At 47.4% G+C, this 18,109-nt stretch overlaps 1 protein-coding gene across 1 annotated transcript; it reads left to right on the plus strand.

Annotated features, from left to right (window-relative positions):
• The first annotated feature begins 1,220 nt into the window (after positions 1–1,220).
• Positions 1,221–17,679, plus strand: EFHC1 (EF-hand domain containing 1). Its single transcript, XM_040058185.2, has 11 exons — positions 1,221–1,398; positions 6,148–6,425; positions 8,058–8,345; positions 9,578–9,727; positions 10,764–10,956; positions 11,197–11,417; positions 12,126–12,266; positions 13,455–13,668; positions 14,015–14,162; positions 14,970–15,171; positions 17,218–17,679. Exons 1-11 carry the CDS (start codon positions 1,221–1,223, stop codon positions 17,341–17,343), a joined length of 2,139 nt encoding a protein of 712 aa, XP_039914119.1. The 3' UTR covers positions 17,344–17,679.
• The last annotated feature ends 430 nt before the right edge of the window (positions 17,680–18,109 follow it).

Below are 18,109 nucleotides of genomic sequence, written 5' to 3' on the forward strand. Positions count from 1 at the left end.
TAGGTCAGCCCTCACACCAGCAGCTTTGCTGTCTTCTAGACTCAGCTCTTCCAGCCCTGCTTGGCCTTAAGTCCATTATTTTCCTTTGTAAGCTCATCAGCCTCATTCTTTATCTGGCACCGTCTGGCTTTCTTCTCTCCCACACTGTGCTCAGACAGACGGTCTGGCTACAACTCTCCCTGCTTAACTTCTGCTTACAAAACCCTCGGATCTGCCGCCTGCCCTTGAATCACAGCCTGGCTGGGCTGGTGTACTGGTGATAAAGAGAACAAAGCAAAGATGCACAAAAAAGTTCTTTTCATGGAATCCTAGAAGGTTTGTGTTGGAAGGGACATTCAGCATCATCTTGTTCCAACTTCCTTGCCATGGGCAGTGACACCTTCCACTAGACCAGGTTTCTCCCAAATCCTGTCCAGCCTGGCCCTGAACACTTCCAGGGATGAGGAATCCACTTCTTTTGGGCAATACACAACTTCTGTAGGCAACAAACAACTTCTGTTTTCCATGGTGATGGGTTTCTCTCTTGCTTTTGGGAGTGACCTTTGCACAACCACCTTTTCCTTGATGGTATCCCTGATGCTTCTTTTTGCCCCTTCCTCCAGAGATAAAAGTCATGTTTGAGAGGAATTTTATCAATCCTACATATGAAAAATACATTATTTCACAATTATATACATTTTTATACATGTATATATACATCATAAACCAGCACAACCACTTCTGTTAAATATTCTAATTGCTCCAGGTGCGGATTTGTCCCTTCACAGCTGCTCATTGCTCTGAGCACTGCACAGGGCAAGGAAAACTCCCCAAAAAGAAGCAGTCCAGCTGCCACCACCCGTTTGGGAGTCCAAGATGTTTTAACGTGAGGAGGTCATGAGGGGGCTCTGAGGGGCTGTAAGGGAGATATGAAAGGCAGTGAGTGGGATACGAGCAGACTATGAGGGGCTGTGAAGGGAAAATCCCTAATAAAACAGGACTAACGCCTTCCGCGCCACTTTTTCCACGCTGCGGGGGCCGGACTCCCCTCACGGGGATGGGGGGGGGCGGTCCGGTCCCTCAGAGCCCTCCCTGTTGCCACGGCGACCGCGCGCGCCGCGGCGCTCAGTGCGCAGGCGCAGAGGGAAAGGCGCGAATGGCCCGGCGCATGCGCACTGGGCGCGCAGGCAGTTGCCGTGGAGACGCGTCTGTCGGGCCGGGCCCGGAGCGCCGCCGCCGCCATGAGCTCGGGGCCGGAGCCGGGGATACGGCCGGGGACAGGGACAGGGCCCCCGATCGGGTCCGGGCCCGGGCTGCCCTTCCTGCCGGGCTGCGCCATCAAGGACCCCACGGTGAGCGCGCCCGCCCACTGTACCCCCGCTGTGCCCCCCCTTCCCACGGGAGGCCCCCTGGATCAAGGTGGGCTGGCCTGGGGGGTGCCCCCCTGAGAGGCGACCTCACAACGACCCTGTGCACCTCCCCGCACCCGCTTCAGGTGGTACCTGGTATCCCCTGAAGGCACTCTGGGAATCTGGTACTCTCTCAGATCTTCCTCTTAATCCACGGGAGACTTGGAACCCCTAAACTCGACAATATTCATAAAATCGTGTAATGGTTTGGGTTAGAAGACCTTTAAGACCATCCCATTCCACCCCCAGGGACATCTTCTAAACCCCATCCAGCCTGGTCTTGGATGCTTCCAGGTATCCAAGGGACAGCCACAGCTTCTCTGGCCACCCTGTGCCAGGGCCTCCCCACCCTCACAGGGAACAATTCCTTCCCAATATCCAAACATCCCATCTATCCCTGCCTTCTGGCTGTGGGAAGCTATTGCCCCTTGTGTTGTTCCTTCCAGGCCCTTGTTCCAAGTCCCTCTCCAGCTCTCCTGGAGTTCTTTTAGGCAGCAAAAGGGACTCTGAGGTGTCCCTGGAGCTTTCTCTTCTCCAGGTGAACACCCCCAACTCTCCCAACTTCCCAACTCTCCAGAGCAGAGGGGCTCCAGCCCCCAGAACATCTCCACGGTTTCCTCTGGACTCGCTCTGACAGGTCCATGGATTTCTTGTGTTTTGGGCTCCTAACCTGGATGCAGCACTGCAGGTGGGGTTTCACAAGAGCAGAGGGAGAGACAGTTTCTTCAGGGAACATGTTACCCTCTGAACCCACACCAAGGGAATCTGCTGTTCCTTCAGCAGGGAATACCTCCTGCATTCACCAAATATCCCTGAGACAAGTTGATGTCCTTTGAACCCATGTCCTGGGAACCTCAAACTCACCAGACCCTGGACATGATCCCCGAAGAACCTGGTGCTCTGTGAACTCATTTGATGCTCCCCAGCAGAATTAGTATCCACTTAACTCTCCCCCAGGGACTTGGTGTTTCCCAAAGCCACCAAATACCTGCTCGGCTCACTTCTGGGGCATCTGAATGCTCTGTACCAACCAGGTACACCTGATCCCACCCACAGCAGACCTGGTAGTCCCGTAATTCTTCCAATGCTCTTGAACATTGCAATCTGTTCCCAAGTGACCAAGTATCCTTGAACTAACCTTCAAGGGGACTTGGTACTTTTAATCTTCTCCCCAAGGAATCCATTGTGTCATGTATCCATCTTATAACCCAGAATTTGTCCTGATAGCTTTGGAGAGAGAAACACATGCACCCCTCCTCCCCCTCATTTGTGAGCCTCATTTGAAATTCCAAAAGATTTTCCCTAACTGCAGAGTTCCCCTGAATCCATCCAATATTCAGTTCCCCTGAATCCATCCAATAATCCCCTCACAGTTCATGAGATATCCCAAAGGAAATGCCCAAGCTCGCTTTACAGTCCTGAAGCCTGATTCCCTCAGGAAAACTCCTGCTTCTCTGAGTTTCCCCAAAGGAAAGTCTTCTGAACTGATACTGATAATGTCCTGAACCAAGTTCCTTAAATTCACCTGATCCCTCCTCAACTGCACATACCCAGGAGAACCAATATTGATTAAACCTTGAGCATTACTCCATTAGGAATTAATCTCACAAATCATCCCAATATAAATATTTCCTGGACATAATTTATCTATTACATAGATACACCTTCAAGTCACCAGTCTCACTGGCAATCAACACCTTCATGATACCCCTTCCTCCAAAGTTCTGATACTTCCAAAACTGCTCTCCTGGTATTGCCTGAAGAACTGAATACTTGAGAGTTCCAGTATGGAATCTGATATCATGGTGAGAGAAGTGGTATCCCACCACAGAACTGGTGCCATCACAGCTTCCAGCACCACCCCTGGGAAGTGACACAACCTCTGTTGCTCCCAGGTTCCCTGGAAGAAGCAGTCTCCATCCCCATCCTCATCCTCATCCTCATCCTCTGCACCTGATACCTAAATGAGGAAGCGACCTTTCCTTTCCCCCGTCCAGTGGTCCAGGCCCTAAGGGCCTGATAACCCCAAATCCTCCCAATGTCTTCTTGAGAAAGTGGTGCCACAGAGAACTGATGCTTCCATTTATTTCTCTGATATACTAAAAAAAAATCCCCAAAAAAGCCAAAGGGAGTTGTTTCATGCCTGGTTTGGGCATGAAAGGGATTTACAGCCTCCCTGGAGAGCATCTTTAACAGAAAACATTCCTGGCTGTATTCAGCTTTGTATCTGAAAATTACTCGTCACAGAATCATGGAATGGGTTGTGTTGGAAGGGACCTTAAAGATCATCTTGTTCCAACCCTCTGCCATGGGCAGGGACACCTTCCACAGACCAAGTTGCTTCAAGCCCATCCAAGCTGGCCTAAATCAGAGACAACTGAGTTCTCCAATAGTAAATAGAGTAAATTACTCATAACAAATAATCATCCGGTGATAAAGATTATCTCAGACTTATTATCAGATAATAATATTTCCTTGAAATAATTTATAACATCTTGGACATCTGCAGTTTTCCAGTCTATAAAAGTGGCATCACAATACTTGGTTTCCAAGTGAATGCTGAGAAGTTCTGAAGGAAACCTCTGTGTTCAAATAGAATGCTGTTATTGCTCAGTGCTCACAGGACAGGGAAACAGGCACTGGGAGAGGGAATGATGTTTGTGTGAAGTGTCACAGACTTGGCAAAAAGGACTTAATTCAGTGGAATTTCTTCAGATAAACACTGGCAGCAACTGAGATTAGGAGTTTACATTCTGGGCTTTCCCTTTTAAATTTGCATTAGTCACCTGATCTTGGGAGATGTTATCTGGCATCCAGGCTCACTTTGGGAGAGCTTATCTACTCAGGAGCCTTACGGACCAAGGAGGTGCTTTCTTTAGGCAAATGTGGGCTCTTGAAAGCCTGTACACTTTTAGCAAACACTGATATTGCTCAAATTAAAGACAAACTTCCTGGTTTTCCTCGAATATTTTTTTCCCACAGCTTTCCCTCGGTATTTGTTTAACAGAAGGAAGTGGCAGTTTATAAGATGTTCTGCTAAAATGTCTTCAGGCAAATCTTGTTTTCACCTGTTTTCCTCACTGCTCTCCCCATTTCAAGATCTGTAGTAGCAGTTTGAAGGGAAACCAGTGAATTATGTGGAATTCAAGTGGGGCCTTGAAGGTATAAATAAGATTAGGGTCTTAACCATGAGGGGTGAGGGAGGCGGTGGAGAAGAAGCAGTTTGCATGCCTAAGGCTGGACTGACTGCAAGCCTGGGGCTGAAAAAGGAGCTGGAGCTTGTTCACTCAGCACTAGAAATGCTTACAACTCTGTTTTACTTGGCAGAAGTCAAGAGGTTTTATTATCAGGGACTCATAATTTCCCCTGCTTTCTCTGGAGCTCTAAGTGTTGAAAGCCCAGTGGGACCAGGCAGGCTCTTGGAGTGCAGGTGAGCTGCCATGTGTGGTGGGGTGTGTGGCAAGCAGAGCGGTTTGATGTCACTCGAGCCTGACCCTGCTCTTCAGTGCTGAAGAACAAGACTGGCTGACAGAGGTCAGGTCCTGTGCACAGCTCTGCTGAATGCAGCCCTGGGAGAAGGACTTTGGGCTGCTGATGGATGAGAGGCTGGGACCCAGAAACACCCACCATGTCCTGGGCTGATCCCCCTGTGTGGGCAGCTGGGGAGGGGGCGATTCTACCCCTCTGCCTTGCTCAGGGGAGATCCCCACCTGCAGAGCTGCCTCCAGATCTGGGGTCCACAGCATAAATAGGATATGGAGCTGGTGGAGCAAATCCAGAGGAGGCCACAGAGATGCTCTGAGGTCTGGAGCCCCTCTGCTCTGGAGCCAGGCTGGGAGATCTGGGGGTGTTAACCTGGAGAAGAGAAGGATCCAGGGAGAACTTGGAGCACTTTCCAGTGCCTAAAGGGGCTTCATGAAAGATGGGACAACCTTTTTAGCAGGGCCTGTAGGGCAAGGAATGATGGTTTTAAACTCAGAGACTTAATTGAGATTAGATACAAGGAAGAAATTTTTTACAGAGGGTGGGGAGGCCCTGGCACAGGTTGCCCAGAGAATCTGTGGCTGCCCCTGGATCCCTGGAAGTGTCCAAGGCCAGGCTGGATGGGGCTTGGAGCACCCTGGGATAGTGGAAGTTGTCCCTGCCCATGGCAGGGAATTAATTGGATAATCTTTAATGTCCTTTCCAACCCAAAATGTTCTATGAGTCTATGACTGGGTAGAGAGGTGATAAACAACTAATGTGTTTTTGTAGATTTCATAATTGCAGTTCTGTGAGCATGACATGCCTTGATTTAACCCAACAAAGAAAATCCTGTATCACGCCCAGAGGAGAGTTGAGAAAATAAATAACAATGGAATACACAGAAGGTGCACAACAGTGAAGGGAACGCCATAAGGCAGTAACTGAAGTGCCATGGTGCTCTGTACTGCTGACAAATAGGGCAGGGAACAAAGAGTTGGTGAGATAAATACCAGGGCAAATAAAGTGCTGACACACTGTTCTAGGCACTGAATATGGTGGCAGTCAGGAAATTCAGTGATTTAAGTTCTTCCAGAGTTTGTGGCAGTGCAAGGATCTGAGTTCACTCTTGTGCTTTGTGCATCGACCACTCACTGTTTTTCCACTTCCCTGATCTAAGTACAAAATCTGATTTTAAATAATTGCTGCAACAGTTTATAATAAAATGCTGGGGATGTGTGGGGGGGGGTGACATTCTTGATATTGCGCTCTCTTACTGGGTTTTTTGTGCTTCCAGTAGCTGTATCTGCTAAATTCATGCAGTATTTTGATAGCTGGATTTCCTTCCAACAGAAAACATCTTTTCATCGGTCTCAGACACTGGACTTCAAAAATGGATATGCCTTTTTCCGGCTGCCAAGAGAGGGGGTTGGTGGGGAGACACTTTTTGAAAATCAGCTCTCTCAAGATGAATTAGATGATTTATGCACCAAGGGAGCCACACTGACCTATGGGCAAGTCAAGAGGTCTGCACCTTCCCGCTTCACTCCAGCATTCGTGGCTTATGACAAAAAGGTATAAAGAAGCTGATTCCAGGAATTTCACTGGCCAAATTCAGAGACATAAACAGCCAGCTCCAGGGTTCGCAGGACTGCCTACAGCAGTTTTCAGATGCCAGAGCCCTTAGTCAGAGACAGCTGAATCCCAGACTGAAAGAGGCTTTCTTTGCTCGGGAGGAGGATTATAATATGTAAACGTTGTAAGACATTCCCCGCAAGTTACACTCAGCCATTTCCAGCAGATATTGGAAAAGAGGTTTGATTAGCTCTGGAAAGCTCCAGTTTATAAGCACTGCTCTGTAAGCCACAGCCCGGAGTTTTGTGTTTCCAAAACTATATTGAGGTTGTAATTGATCTTTAACTGGAAAAGTCGGTCTGCAGTGGGAACCCTGGCAGCCTGTTTGACTGTGGTCTATCTATTCATGTTTGCATGTCACAACCTGAACTGCTCCATTAGTGCTTCCTGTGTTCACATCTTGGTGATCACATCAGACTGGGTGGTGGCTGTGTCTGCTCGGAGCAGTCCTGAGCTGACCCTTGCTTTTCAGTGTGCCAGTGGCCCAAGCTGCAACCCGCAGCCGTGGATGGAGCAGCTGCTGCAGTGGGTGTTGCAGGACTGGGGAGCTCAGCACGTGCAGGCTCCGCACGCTGCCAGCCCTGCCAGAGCAGTCTGCAGCCAGCCCTCAGCCTGCCTGTGACACAGGCTGGGGAACAGATGTGCTGTGTTAATTGCTGGGGCTGTTCCTTTAGAATACTGTAGAGTTTGCTGTTTAATCTGTCAGATCCTTCTCTGCCCCTCCCTTCAAGCCACAGGAGCAGCAGGGGCCCCAGTGCTGCTGGGGATGTCACAATCCCTTGTGGGGCACTTTGCTGACTGATAGGAATTTGCTGGCTTTATCATCTCTTAATTATCCAGGCCTCTAGGCTGATGTAGGCTGGGTATGCAAGGCCTGGTTGGCCACCTGCACCTTCCTAGGGGCTTTGAATGATCTTGGACGGAATATTCCTCCTACTTCAGCCAAGCAGAGGGACTGGCTGATTCGTTTCCTTGTTTCCCCAGCACAAATCAGTTTTTGCTGTCAGTGCTGGATAGGTGTGACTTCAGATCATGGAAAGGGACCTTAAAGATTGTCTTGTTCCAGCCTCCCTGCCATGGGTAGGGACACCTTCCACTGGACCAGGTTGCTTAGAGCCCCTCCAGCCTAGCCTTAGAATGATGACCCCTTTCAGATTTTAAAATCCTCAGATGTGGTAGAACTCTTTACTAAAATCTGTGGATAACTTCCCTAAATCAGGGCTGTAAAGCTGACAAATAAAGAGATTGTGTGTCAGTAGGCTACTGTCAACAGCCAAGCACCTGGCAGCAGGTGAAACAGCAGGTGATCAAGAAGTAGGGAAAAGTCTGTATTTTTACACTTGTCTCAGGCACACCAAATTTGCAAAAAGCATGTCTTGATAAAAGCCCTCCTGGTGCCTCTGCTGTCACTCACAGATTAGGCCATAGTTGCCTTTGAAGAAATTTAGAATCTAATCCAGTAATTTCACACCACCAAAGCAAATTACAAATAAATTATTTGCCTTGATAGACTAATCATGGTGTTCAAATTGTTTCTTTCTCACTCCCTTTGCTCTGTTGTCCCTTGGGCAGGTTTTGAAGTTCGATGCCTACTTCCAGGAGGAGGTTCCTATCTCTGCAGAGGAGCATTACCGGATCCGCCAGGTGGGCCTCTACTACTACCTGGAAGATGACAGCATGTGCATCATCGAGCCTAAGGTGAAGAACTCAGGTCTGCTGCAAGGCAAACTCATGAAACGCCACCGGGTGCCCAAGAATGGGCCCGGGGATTATTACCACTGGAAGGATCTGAATCTGGGCATCGACCTCACCATCTACGGCCGCACCTACCGCCTGGTCAACTGCGACTCCTTCACCAAGGTGTGTTGTAGGGAGCACACTGACAGAAAGGCTCCTGGGAATTGCAGGGTTTTAATTACCTGGTAGAGTCCAGCAGTTTGCTGTTGTAGCTTTTGTGATACTGGTGCTCGCAGTCTTTCATTTTGCTTTTTGTGTAGATTACTTTTTTTTTTGCAGGCCGAATGGGGAGTTCAGTGTATGACATCTGCTGAGGGCAAGTTAACTGCTCAGTATTTTTGTCCCAGGACTTCTGGGAGTCTATCCTTTGTCCTCAGCACTTCTCTTTACAATAAAAATTCTAAGTTCATGGCTGGGCTGTTTAACTGCTTGGAGTCCAGATAAAACATTTTGCATACATGAGAGGGAAATGAGTGAACCTGACTCTTTTCTGATTTAATATTCCTCTGTTAGGAACAGTGGAAGGGAATACAAGCCGTAGACCCACATCTCAAGGCCCATAGTGTATTTATCATTTACTGACATCTTCCAGACCAGAAAATAGTGAGTCTGAAAGTGTGAACCTGCCTTGTGAGTCTCCAGGGGCATCTCATATTCCTGTGGGAGATGTTTGCATAGGTGCTTCCCGGGCTGAGTGTTTTCATGGACCACTTCCCAAAGCCAAAAAGGGAATGAGTCCCTTGACTTCAGAGGTTGTTTTGGGTGACTGATGCAAGTCCACGAGTAACACCCTGGATTTTGTTCATGGTCCAAGGTAAGCAAAAAATCCCTTTATAAAGAAGCAGATCGCACTCTTTCTGTGGGAAAAGAAATCCTGAAAGATGGAATGAGGCTGCTACTGACACATATCCTTGTGCCTAAAGGGTCTTGATGAGCCTAGTGTGGGTGACATTAGCTTCTTCTAAGTGTCTGACACAGCTCTAAGTTCTTGCAAATTCGGGCTGACTACATCTGTGTTTATACAGCAATCTAATCTTCTTCATTTACATAAAAGAGACCAACTGACTGTTATCTTCCATTTAAAGCCCTAAGGCCAGGGAAAACTGCTCAAGTGAAACCTGAGTTCAGATGTTCAGGACAAAACCACTCTGATTAATTAAAGGGCAAGCAAAGATAAGAAGCAACTTAAACAAATAGATTTGGCATCTGCTGTATTTTGCTGTTGCTGTAGAATTCTCTGTGAGGAGTGAACTTGCAGAATTCTGACCTCACTCATCCCAGCCCACCTGTAACCTCTAGTCACCTCTTACCTTCAGAACTCCTGGCAGCACTAACACCTCAGATGACCTTTCTAGGTGTTCCTGGAGAGCCAAGGAATTGTAGTGAACCCTCCAGAGGAACTGGTTTCGGATCCTTACACAGAACAGCGTCGGACACCTGTGCAAAAACGCATCGTGCCTGCAGGTCCCGACCCCTTTAGGCAGTTTCTGACCTATGACACAAAGGTGAGAGAGCTGAGGATTACCCAAATTGTTGTATAATTACCCACATCACACTGGTGAGGCACCTCCAGTCCTGTGTCCTGGTCTGGGCCCTTCACATTGAGGGTCTGAAATGTGTCCAGGGAAGGGGCTGGAGCACCAGGAGAGGCTGAGGGGGATGGAAAAAGAGCTCAGCCTGGAGAAAAGGAGGCTTAGGAGGGACCTTCTGACTCTGCACAACTCCCTGACAGGAGGGAACAGCTGGAGGAGGGAGTCAATATCTTCTCCCAGGCAACTGGCAATGGCCTCAAGTTGTGCAAGGGGAGGTTTATGTTGAATTAGGAAGAATTTCTTCACAGGAAGGGTGCTTAGACATTGAAACAGGCTGTCCAGGGAGGTGGTGGAGTCCCCGTCCCTGGAGGTGTCCAGGGAATGACTGGACATGACACTGAGTGCTCTGGGCTGGGTGACAAGGTGGAGGTCAGTCAGAGGTTGGACTCAATGATCTTCCAACCTAAAAGATTCTGTGATTACAGTGAGTATGTGCTATTGAAACCCAGGTCTTGTGAGTGTCTGCAGCCTCACTCATTCTAAATTGTCTCAGTCTGCTGAACGGACTCCAGATTTGCTCCTTTCTTGGCTTTAGTGAGAAACAAAACCTTTTATGTTTTTCTTTCTGGGCTTTGTGCCTTGTAAACAGCTCCTCTTTGGATTGCAGAGTCTGTGCTCAATATCATCCATTACTCTCTTGCTTTGTGTTGGGATGAGATAAGCCACCTGTCTCTGGAATTTAGCAGCCAGATGCAGTTCTACTAGGCATAGTCTTGCTGCATCCACTCCTCTCCTCCCCAAAAATATTGATGCCAGGTGCCAGAGCAGGCAATTTCAGACAAACACAAGTGCCCCTTGGTCTGACTAAATTCTCCCTGTGTCTCTCCTGCCTCTTCAGGAGCTGAACCTTGGGGAACTCTTGAGCATCTCAATGCGATGAGTTTGATTTCTACGGTACCAAAAGATGATCCTGATCCATGTTTCTCTGCTTTTTGTTCTCCCCCTGAAGGTGCTTCGCTTCTATGCCATATGGGATGACACCAACTGTGCCTTTGGTGATCACCATCCCTGTGTCATCCATTACTTCTTGGCAGATGACACAGTGGAGGTTAGGGAAGTCCACAAGAGAAATGATGGGAGAGACCCATTCCCGGTACTGATGAGACGCCAGCGCTTGCCCAAAATCTTTGTGGACAAGAACAGTAAGTTTAGATTGGCACACACATCTGTGCTAAGGCATCATTATTTCATGGTCAAAAGAAAGTTCTTCAAATGGTCACTAAGTTCTTTATCTTTATCTTTTGGGAAACAGTGGCAGGACAGCAGTGCTAGAATCCACCTGTAACTGTTTATACACCTTGCTTTTACATCCCTTTTCACTAGGAAATTTGAACATCTCCCTGATTAATTTATTTTTTCCCTTCTGCTCCCTTGTCCTTAAGAGAACTTCCCAAGCTGTGTGCTGGAGATCACTGACCACGAAGTACAGGAGTGGTATTCACCCAAAGATTTTGGTATTGGCAAAACTGTCACCCTCCTTGGACGCACCTACTTAATCTATGATTGTGACAAGTTCACCCAGGACTTCTATCGGGAAAAATATGGCATCACAGACTTCCAGCCAGTGGATGTAAATAAGAAACCCCTTGAAAAAGTTCCACAGGTACTGCAAACAATTTCTCAAAAGAAGAGAGGAAAGGAAGCAGTTGGTGTAAGCTCTTATAGTAAAGTAGAGGTTCAGCTTAGTAAGAACCTGTAGAAAACAAGTTCAGCTTGTAAAAAATCGAGTAACTTGAAAAAGACAAGGCAAGAATGGTCATAATTGATACAAAAATGAAAGCCTGGCTGCACTCATACTACTGAACTCTCCCTCCCTCTCCAAAACAGTGTTGCCAAGTCCAAACGGCCTACTGGGGATGGTCACAGCGTTTGTTACCTCCTAAACTGAGCCTAGAACTGGTTTGGAGTTGTGGCTTAGACCACAGGCATAATGGGGATTAGGTTACCAGTGTAACCATTTGATGGCTGAGTTCCTGTGCACGAGAAGGTTTAGTTGGAATTAGATGATTTTAAGGTCCATTTCAACCCAAACCATTCTATGGTTCTTTAATATAGCCAAAACCTCTTAATTCAGAGAAATTACCTGGCTTTCTGAGTTTCAAATTTGCTTAAACCTCTTATGTTTTCATTAAATACAACACATTGCCAGGCTGGTGTCATCCATGTCTACTGGGCAGGGTGTCACAGCTCTTGCTACCTGGTGGCAGAATGTTTCCTTCCAAATCTGATGGGCTTTGCTAAGTGTTGTAAACTTTGTCTTGTTCTTAGTTGCAGCTATTTATGATATGGCTGGTATCTCCTCTGGATGCAGGTAATTCCTCCCTATAATGGTTTTGGCGTCCCTGAAGACTCCCTCCAGAACTGCCTTAGTCTGTTTCCAAAACCTCCACGGAAGGATATCATCAAGATGCTGGAAAATAATCTCAAGGTCCTGAGGTACCAGGTGGCCCTGGTAAGTGTTTTCCTTGGTGGAACAGTGCCAGGAGGATGGGAGGAGCAGCCTGCCCAGACAAGGCTGTTGGCAAACTCTCCTTTGTGCCAGTGGGGAAAGAGAGCTCTCCGAGCCAACACAAGTGTCCCTTGTGTGGGGACATCCCTGGGGGGATGCCATGGGGTTATTGTGAGCTTGCTGTGACAATTGGCAGCTCACAAAACTAGAAAAATAAAAATAAAAATAAGGCCAGAAAATACAAACCAGACCAGCTACAAACCCACAGCCATTTATGGAAAAACTCCCTCTGCCACTGCTACGTGACAGATGGCCCCAGCTGAAGCAGCCTGCACTGGGCACTGTGCCTCTGCCTGCCTGCCACCACTGCCACCAGCCAGTGCTCGATGTTTCTGCTGCTGGCTCCAGCCCCTGTCCTTCTCCAGGCTGGTCCTGGATGCATCAGCCAGCAAGGAGCTGTCCTAGCAGAGCAGCCAAATGCCGGTGTAGAAGCTGGAAAGTCCATGAGAATGGTGTTTTCCACCCACAGCAGCACTCAGGCCCTGGCCTTTGCACCAGCTTTACAGCTGGTTCATGCAAGAAGCCTCTGGCACATCCAGCAGCCGCGATGGCATTTCCTGTGCTGCCTTGTGCCTGCCCTCTCCAAACACTCCGTGTGGGTAAGGGCTGGTTTCTTTTCCCTGTTGTGCAGGAATTCCCTAAAGGTCACAGCTGAGGAGTTAAGATCCACTTAGCTTTAAACTAAGCGAGTAAATCCACTGGTGTGTCAGGGGAGTGACTTCCTGTGACTAAGGGCTGGAGCAGCACCAGCCTCTCTCAGGCACTCAGCATAATGAAAAGTGTAATTTAAATCTGAATTTTACGGCCCCTCTGGGATGGATCATTCCATATAGGATATTCCTTTCTCTTGGATTACTCAGGCTGTGGAAACTCTGAATATACTTGGTAACTTCAGCCCAGATTCTGCTTCAGTGGCTTGAGTAATGCAAGTAACCTTTGAAATCCAGATCCTAAGTGCTGTCTAGTGCTTTGTTACACTGTATCAGCACATCAAGGGCTTTGTTTAGTCAGCTATAAAAAAAGCTCTGGGCTCTGGGTGCTTATGAGTGGGTTACTAGGTACTCCTAGGCATTCCAGGCAAGGAAAACTTGGTTCAAATGCTCTGTTCCAAACCTGCTACCTTTGCTCTAGGAATCACCAGTGCCTGAGGACAAAAATCGTCGTTTCATCCTCTCTTATTTCCTCTCCGATGACACGATCGGCATCTATGAGCCCCCAGTCAAAAACTCTGGCATCCCTGGAGGCAAATACTTAAAAAGGACCAAAGTTACCAAGCCAGGGTCTACTCCAGAGAATCCCATATACTACGAGCCCTCTGACTTCACCATTGGTTCCACAATTGAAGGTAAAATCCAGCACAGATTTATAATACTCTGCTCTGATATGTCATTTATTGCATGGACAGTGCATATCCCTTCCCTCACTTGAAAGATCTGCTGCTTCTGGGTCACCTTACATCTGAGTTTCCAGATCAGCAGCTGGTGCACATTGATACAACTTTGTTACTGTCAATGTTTGAACCTTTCAATCAGTGAAATGATTCTTACTTCAAGAAGTGAAGCAAGTAGCAGAGCTGGCTCAAAGCTGAGCCCAGCCACAGGAGAGGAATCCTGCTCCCTCCTGGATGAAGAAATTACTTCAATCCCTGCTAAAACACAGGTAACACTAATTCTTTAATGCTTCTTCCCCAGTGTTTGGCCACAGGTTTGTTATCATTGATGCTGATGAATATGTGCTGAATTATTTGGAGAGAAACGCAGAGAGTTTCCCTGCAGCAACAGTGCAATCCATAAGGGATCATTTCCTCCCACGGAAGGTGGTAGTGGAGACTACCAGCAGGTAGCTACAGAGAATGGGGTGGTGGGGCTAAATAAGACCCAGGGTTGGCAGCTAAGGGCATTTTCAGCTGCCTCCCTGGGCTCCAGCCTCCCGCTCTGCTGGTGGTTCAGCTCCAAGAGGCTGTGTCTGGGCACATTCAGAGGGTGTGAAATGTGTGCAGTAAAATGTTGCGGCTGCTGCCAGCCCCAAAACCTCCTGAGACAGCTCTGGCTCAGCAGCAGAGACAGAGAAGTGGTCACACCACTGAGCCTGAGTTCAAGAAGTGTTTGGACTTCCAGACAAAATCATAGAATCACAAAACGGCTTGGGTTGGAAGGACCTTAAAGATCAGCTCAGTCCAACCCCTGTCATGGGCAGGGACACCTTCCACTATCCCAGGCTGCTCCAAGCCCCATCCAACCTGATCTTAAACACTTCCAGGGATGAGGGACACATCTTTTCCCAAAAGACATCAGTTCACTGTAACAGATGCTGCCAACTTGAGCTTCTTGATGGTTGCAGGCTCAGGAGGTGGTGGAGAGAGTATTTTTTAGGGTATTTATGCTTTCTTTGCTTATCAGCCCATCAGAGCCTAGACCATATCCTCCTTTTAGCTGTCTGGAGCCAGTTTGTGTGACACAGTAAGCGCCCTGTTACCTCAGAACATGGGTTGGAAGCAGTTATATCATGGCTCTGGTTGAAACTTAAGTTTCCCAGTTTCTGACATTGTGGAGCACACAGGGAAATGCTCCTTCTTCACTCAAGTGTCACAGCAAGGCTGCCAAAATGAGTTTTTACATGAAATCCTGTTATTCCTTTCTTCTACAGTGGCATCCCCAAGAAGGACCTGGATGATTTAATTGTGGAGGTTCAGAAAGAACTGATGCTCCAACAGCCCTTCAACACCCGGCAGTTTCATGAGACATTTCATCATTTTGACAAGGAAGGCTCTGGCTTCCTGGATAAAGCAACATTTTTAAACATTTGTGACAGGTTCAACGTGCCGACCAGCACCATTCTTCTTAAAAAGGTCAGATGGAAAGGGTGCTGTGCGTGTGGAATTCCCCTCCTGTGGATCTTCCAAAATATCTCTTCTAAAAAACCAACCCTAACCAGCTGGTCTAGCCTCCAAAGGGGAACAAATTCAAGAAAAGGGCAGGAGAGTCCCAATTTAGAAAAAACTTCTGAGCTGTTGGACTGAGCCTGTGTCTTAGAGGAGATAATTATTGCTGTTCTCTAAGGAAAAGGAAAAGATGTTATCCAGGTTGCCCCCATGTCTGGCTGCACTTTAATGTGTGAAAATTCCTGCTGGTTCAGGTCTTGGATGAGTAGAAGAGGGTGTGTGTCGTGACAGAGATCAGTAATCATGACAGGGATCAGGGACAGGCTCCTGCAGAGCTTGGAGTGTCTCTGATGGCTTAAGCACAGCTGGGATTGAGTAGAGGTGACACTGAGGTGTTCAAGGAGTGTGCCTTAGGAAAGATTGGAGACATTCTGGATTTAACAGCAACTGAACTGAAGGTCTAAGAGCTAAGTATTTTAAATGATGATGATGATGATGATGATGATGATGATGTTAGAATCATAACATCCTGTTTAACACTTGTGAGCAACAGACAGCACATGGAGATCACAGTCTACAAAGTGGAAAATGTGAGGGAAACTGAGGGAAAAATTCCTGCAGTGAGGATGGAGGAGGATCCTTTCAGGAATATGACTGGCAAGGATGTTTCCTCAGCATCATGTGATAGGCAGTAGATTGGTGGCCAATAAAGGGGGACTCAGACTTTAGAGAAATCTAGAAACCAGAGGGAGTTATTTCCCCTGCTAAAATAAAAACTTCTCTAAAGCAGCCAACTGTGAACGTCACAGCCATGGTCAGGAAGGTGCACGGGCAGGGGATTTGTGTCTCTGAATGTGGGATGAATAAAGGCCCTGACAAGCACCCAGGGCTTTGCTGTACCAGAGTTCATCAGTGCTCACTCTGCCCTGAGGAATTTACAGCATGGTGACAGTCCCTGCTCCACTCTGAGAGTGGGAGAGAAGAAGTAACATTCCTAAATTTATGTGGAGAACCTGTGACAATTGAAGCTAAACTCCCACATTTGAGCCCCAGTCTAGGACATATGCACTAAAAACATCCATCTCCTCTCCTGAAATCTTAATCTCAGTGTTCCCAGAGCCCTGGGAAGCATGGCAGGGCTATAAATTAAACATATGGCAGAGAGTTCACTGCCTGGAGAGGAGCACAGCTGTCAGTCACAGGAGCAAACCCCAGAGAATCTGTCTCCAGGCGACAAGGGGAAGAAGAATCCTTTCAAGGAATTGTGATATTAGACCTTTCCCATCTCTCTGGGTGTCAGAAGGAGATTAGTTATGCAATTAAAAAAACAAAAGCTTTCTTTCTTCCCCTGAAGCACACAGAGGCCGTGGCTCTGTAATACAATGCAGGGTCAGGCATGGACACCAGAACTGGCTCATTAGTGGGGCTGTCACTGAGCTCAATTATCTGTGTCTCCCCGTTATGCCATATGCACACACTGAAGTGACACCAGGGAACAGTGACTGCTCACATACACTGCCCCCACCGCACTTTTGGCAGGGATTTCTGCAAGATTTCCTGTGGCCCATCTCAGTCGGTGGCCATGCTTTGTATTTTTGTGGCTCTGTTGCCACTCTGGTGAGGCCCAGAAGTAAATGAGGATTAAACTCAAACACTTTAACTCTTCTCCTTGCATAGGTTAGTGTCATCTAATAAGCATTCCAGGTTGGACTTGAACCTTTAGACCATCGAGTCCAACCTTTAGATCATCGAGTTCAATCCTGAAATGGTTGGACTCGATGATCTAAAGGTTGGACTTGATAATCTTGTAGGTTTTTTCAATCCTTAATGGTTCTATGATCCCAATTTACCCGTGATTCAGGACTACCAGGATGGCGGAATCCACACTGGGGAGTAACATCTCCTGCTGTGTCACACAAGGAGAACTCTGGGCACTTTCCTCTAAAAACATCCCCAGTTCTGCAGCTTTTCCCAGCTCTTTATGGTATTTGCTGTGTTTTTTTGTCCCCACAGCTGATTGACTACTGTTCCTGTGACAACGACAAGGTAAACTACCGTGACTTCCTTCTAGCCTTCCCTAGTAATCTCTTCCCAGAAGCTGAAGGACAGGACCAGCAATTGAATTCTCAGCTGACTTGAAGATATTGTACTTGAAAAAGGATGTTCTGGATTTCACCCTTGCTCCACTCTCTCCCTCACCATTTTCACAGACCCAGATGATTCCACTCTCATGTTAACTTTTTTTCTTCCTAATCCCTTCCTGCCCTTTTAGCCATCCCCAAACTCAACCTCACAACTTCTGGATTTTGATAGGAAACTTATAGGTGAGAAAAATTCTGAGAACCAACATTGGTTCTGTTTTCTCAACCCTTTAGTGCAGTACTTTAGAGAGCTAAAGCTCTCTGGAGCCTGGAGTGAAAACCACTCCAGGTTTCTCTCAGATGGCCCTTTCAACTTCAAGTAGTAAAGACTGCCAGTTGGTTATTAAAATTACAATAAAACTGTAGTTGCTATAAAAGTGTTTAAAAGTCTGTTTTAAATTGAATGGCTGGAACAGCTAAGGATTAAAATAAGGGTGGGGGGAAACCCACAAATTTTGATTCTGGTTCCACTCAAAATAGGGTGATGGTGGTGAGTTTATCTGGTGGTAATGGGTCTGGACACAAATCTGCTGACAGCAGCTCTGCATTTCTTAATGAGAAGTTGGGAGAATGATTTTAGGACTGAGATCCCATCTAAACCCACCTTATCCACTGTCATCTCACCAGACAGGTCTCCAAGGAAAAGGGCAGTTGGCACAGCAACGGGGATATGACACTCGTGCTCCTCTTGGAGTCACGCTGCTCATCTCCCCGTGAAGGCAACGCGGCAGGAGCCTCCTCACCCCAAGTGACACCTGCCAGGT

This window comes from Hirundo rustica, chromosome 3 (assembly GCF_015227805.2).
Source record: "Hirundo rustica isolate bHirRus1 chromosome 3, bHirRus1.pri.v3, whole genome shotgun sequence".
Taxonomy (NCBI): Eukaryota; Metazoa; Chordata; class Aves; order Passeriformes; family Hirundinidae; genus Hirundo; species Hirundo rustica.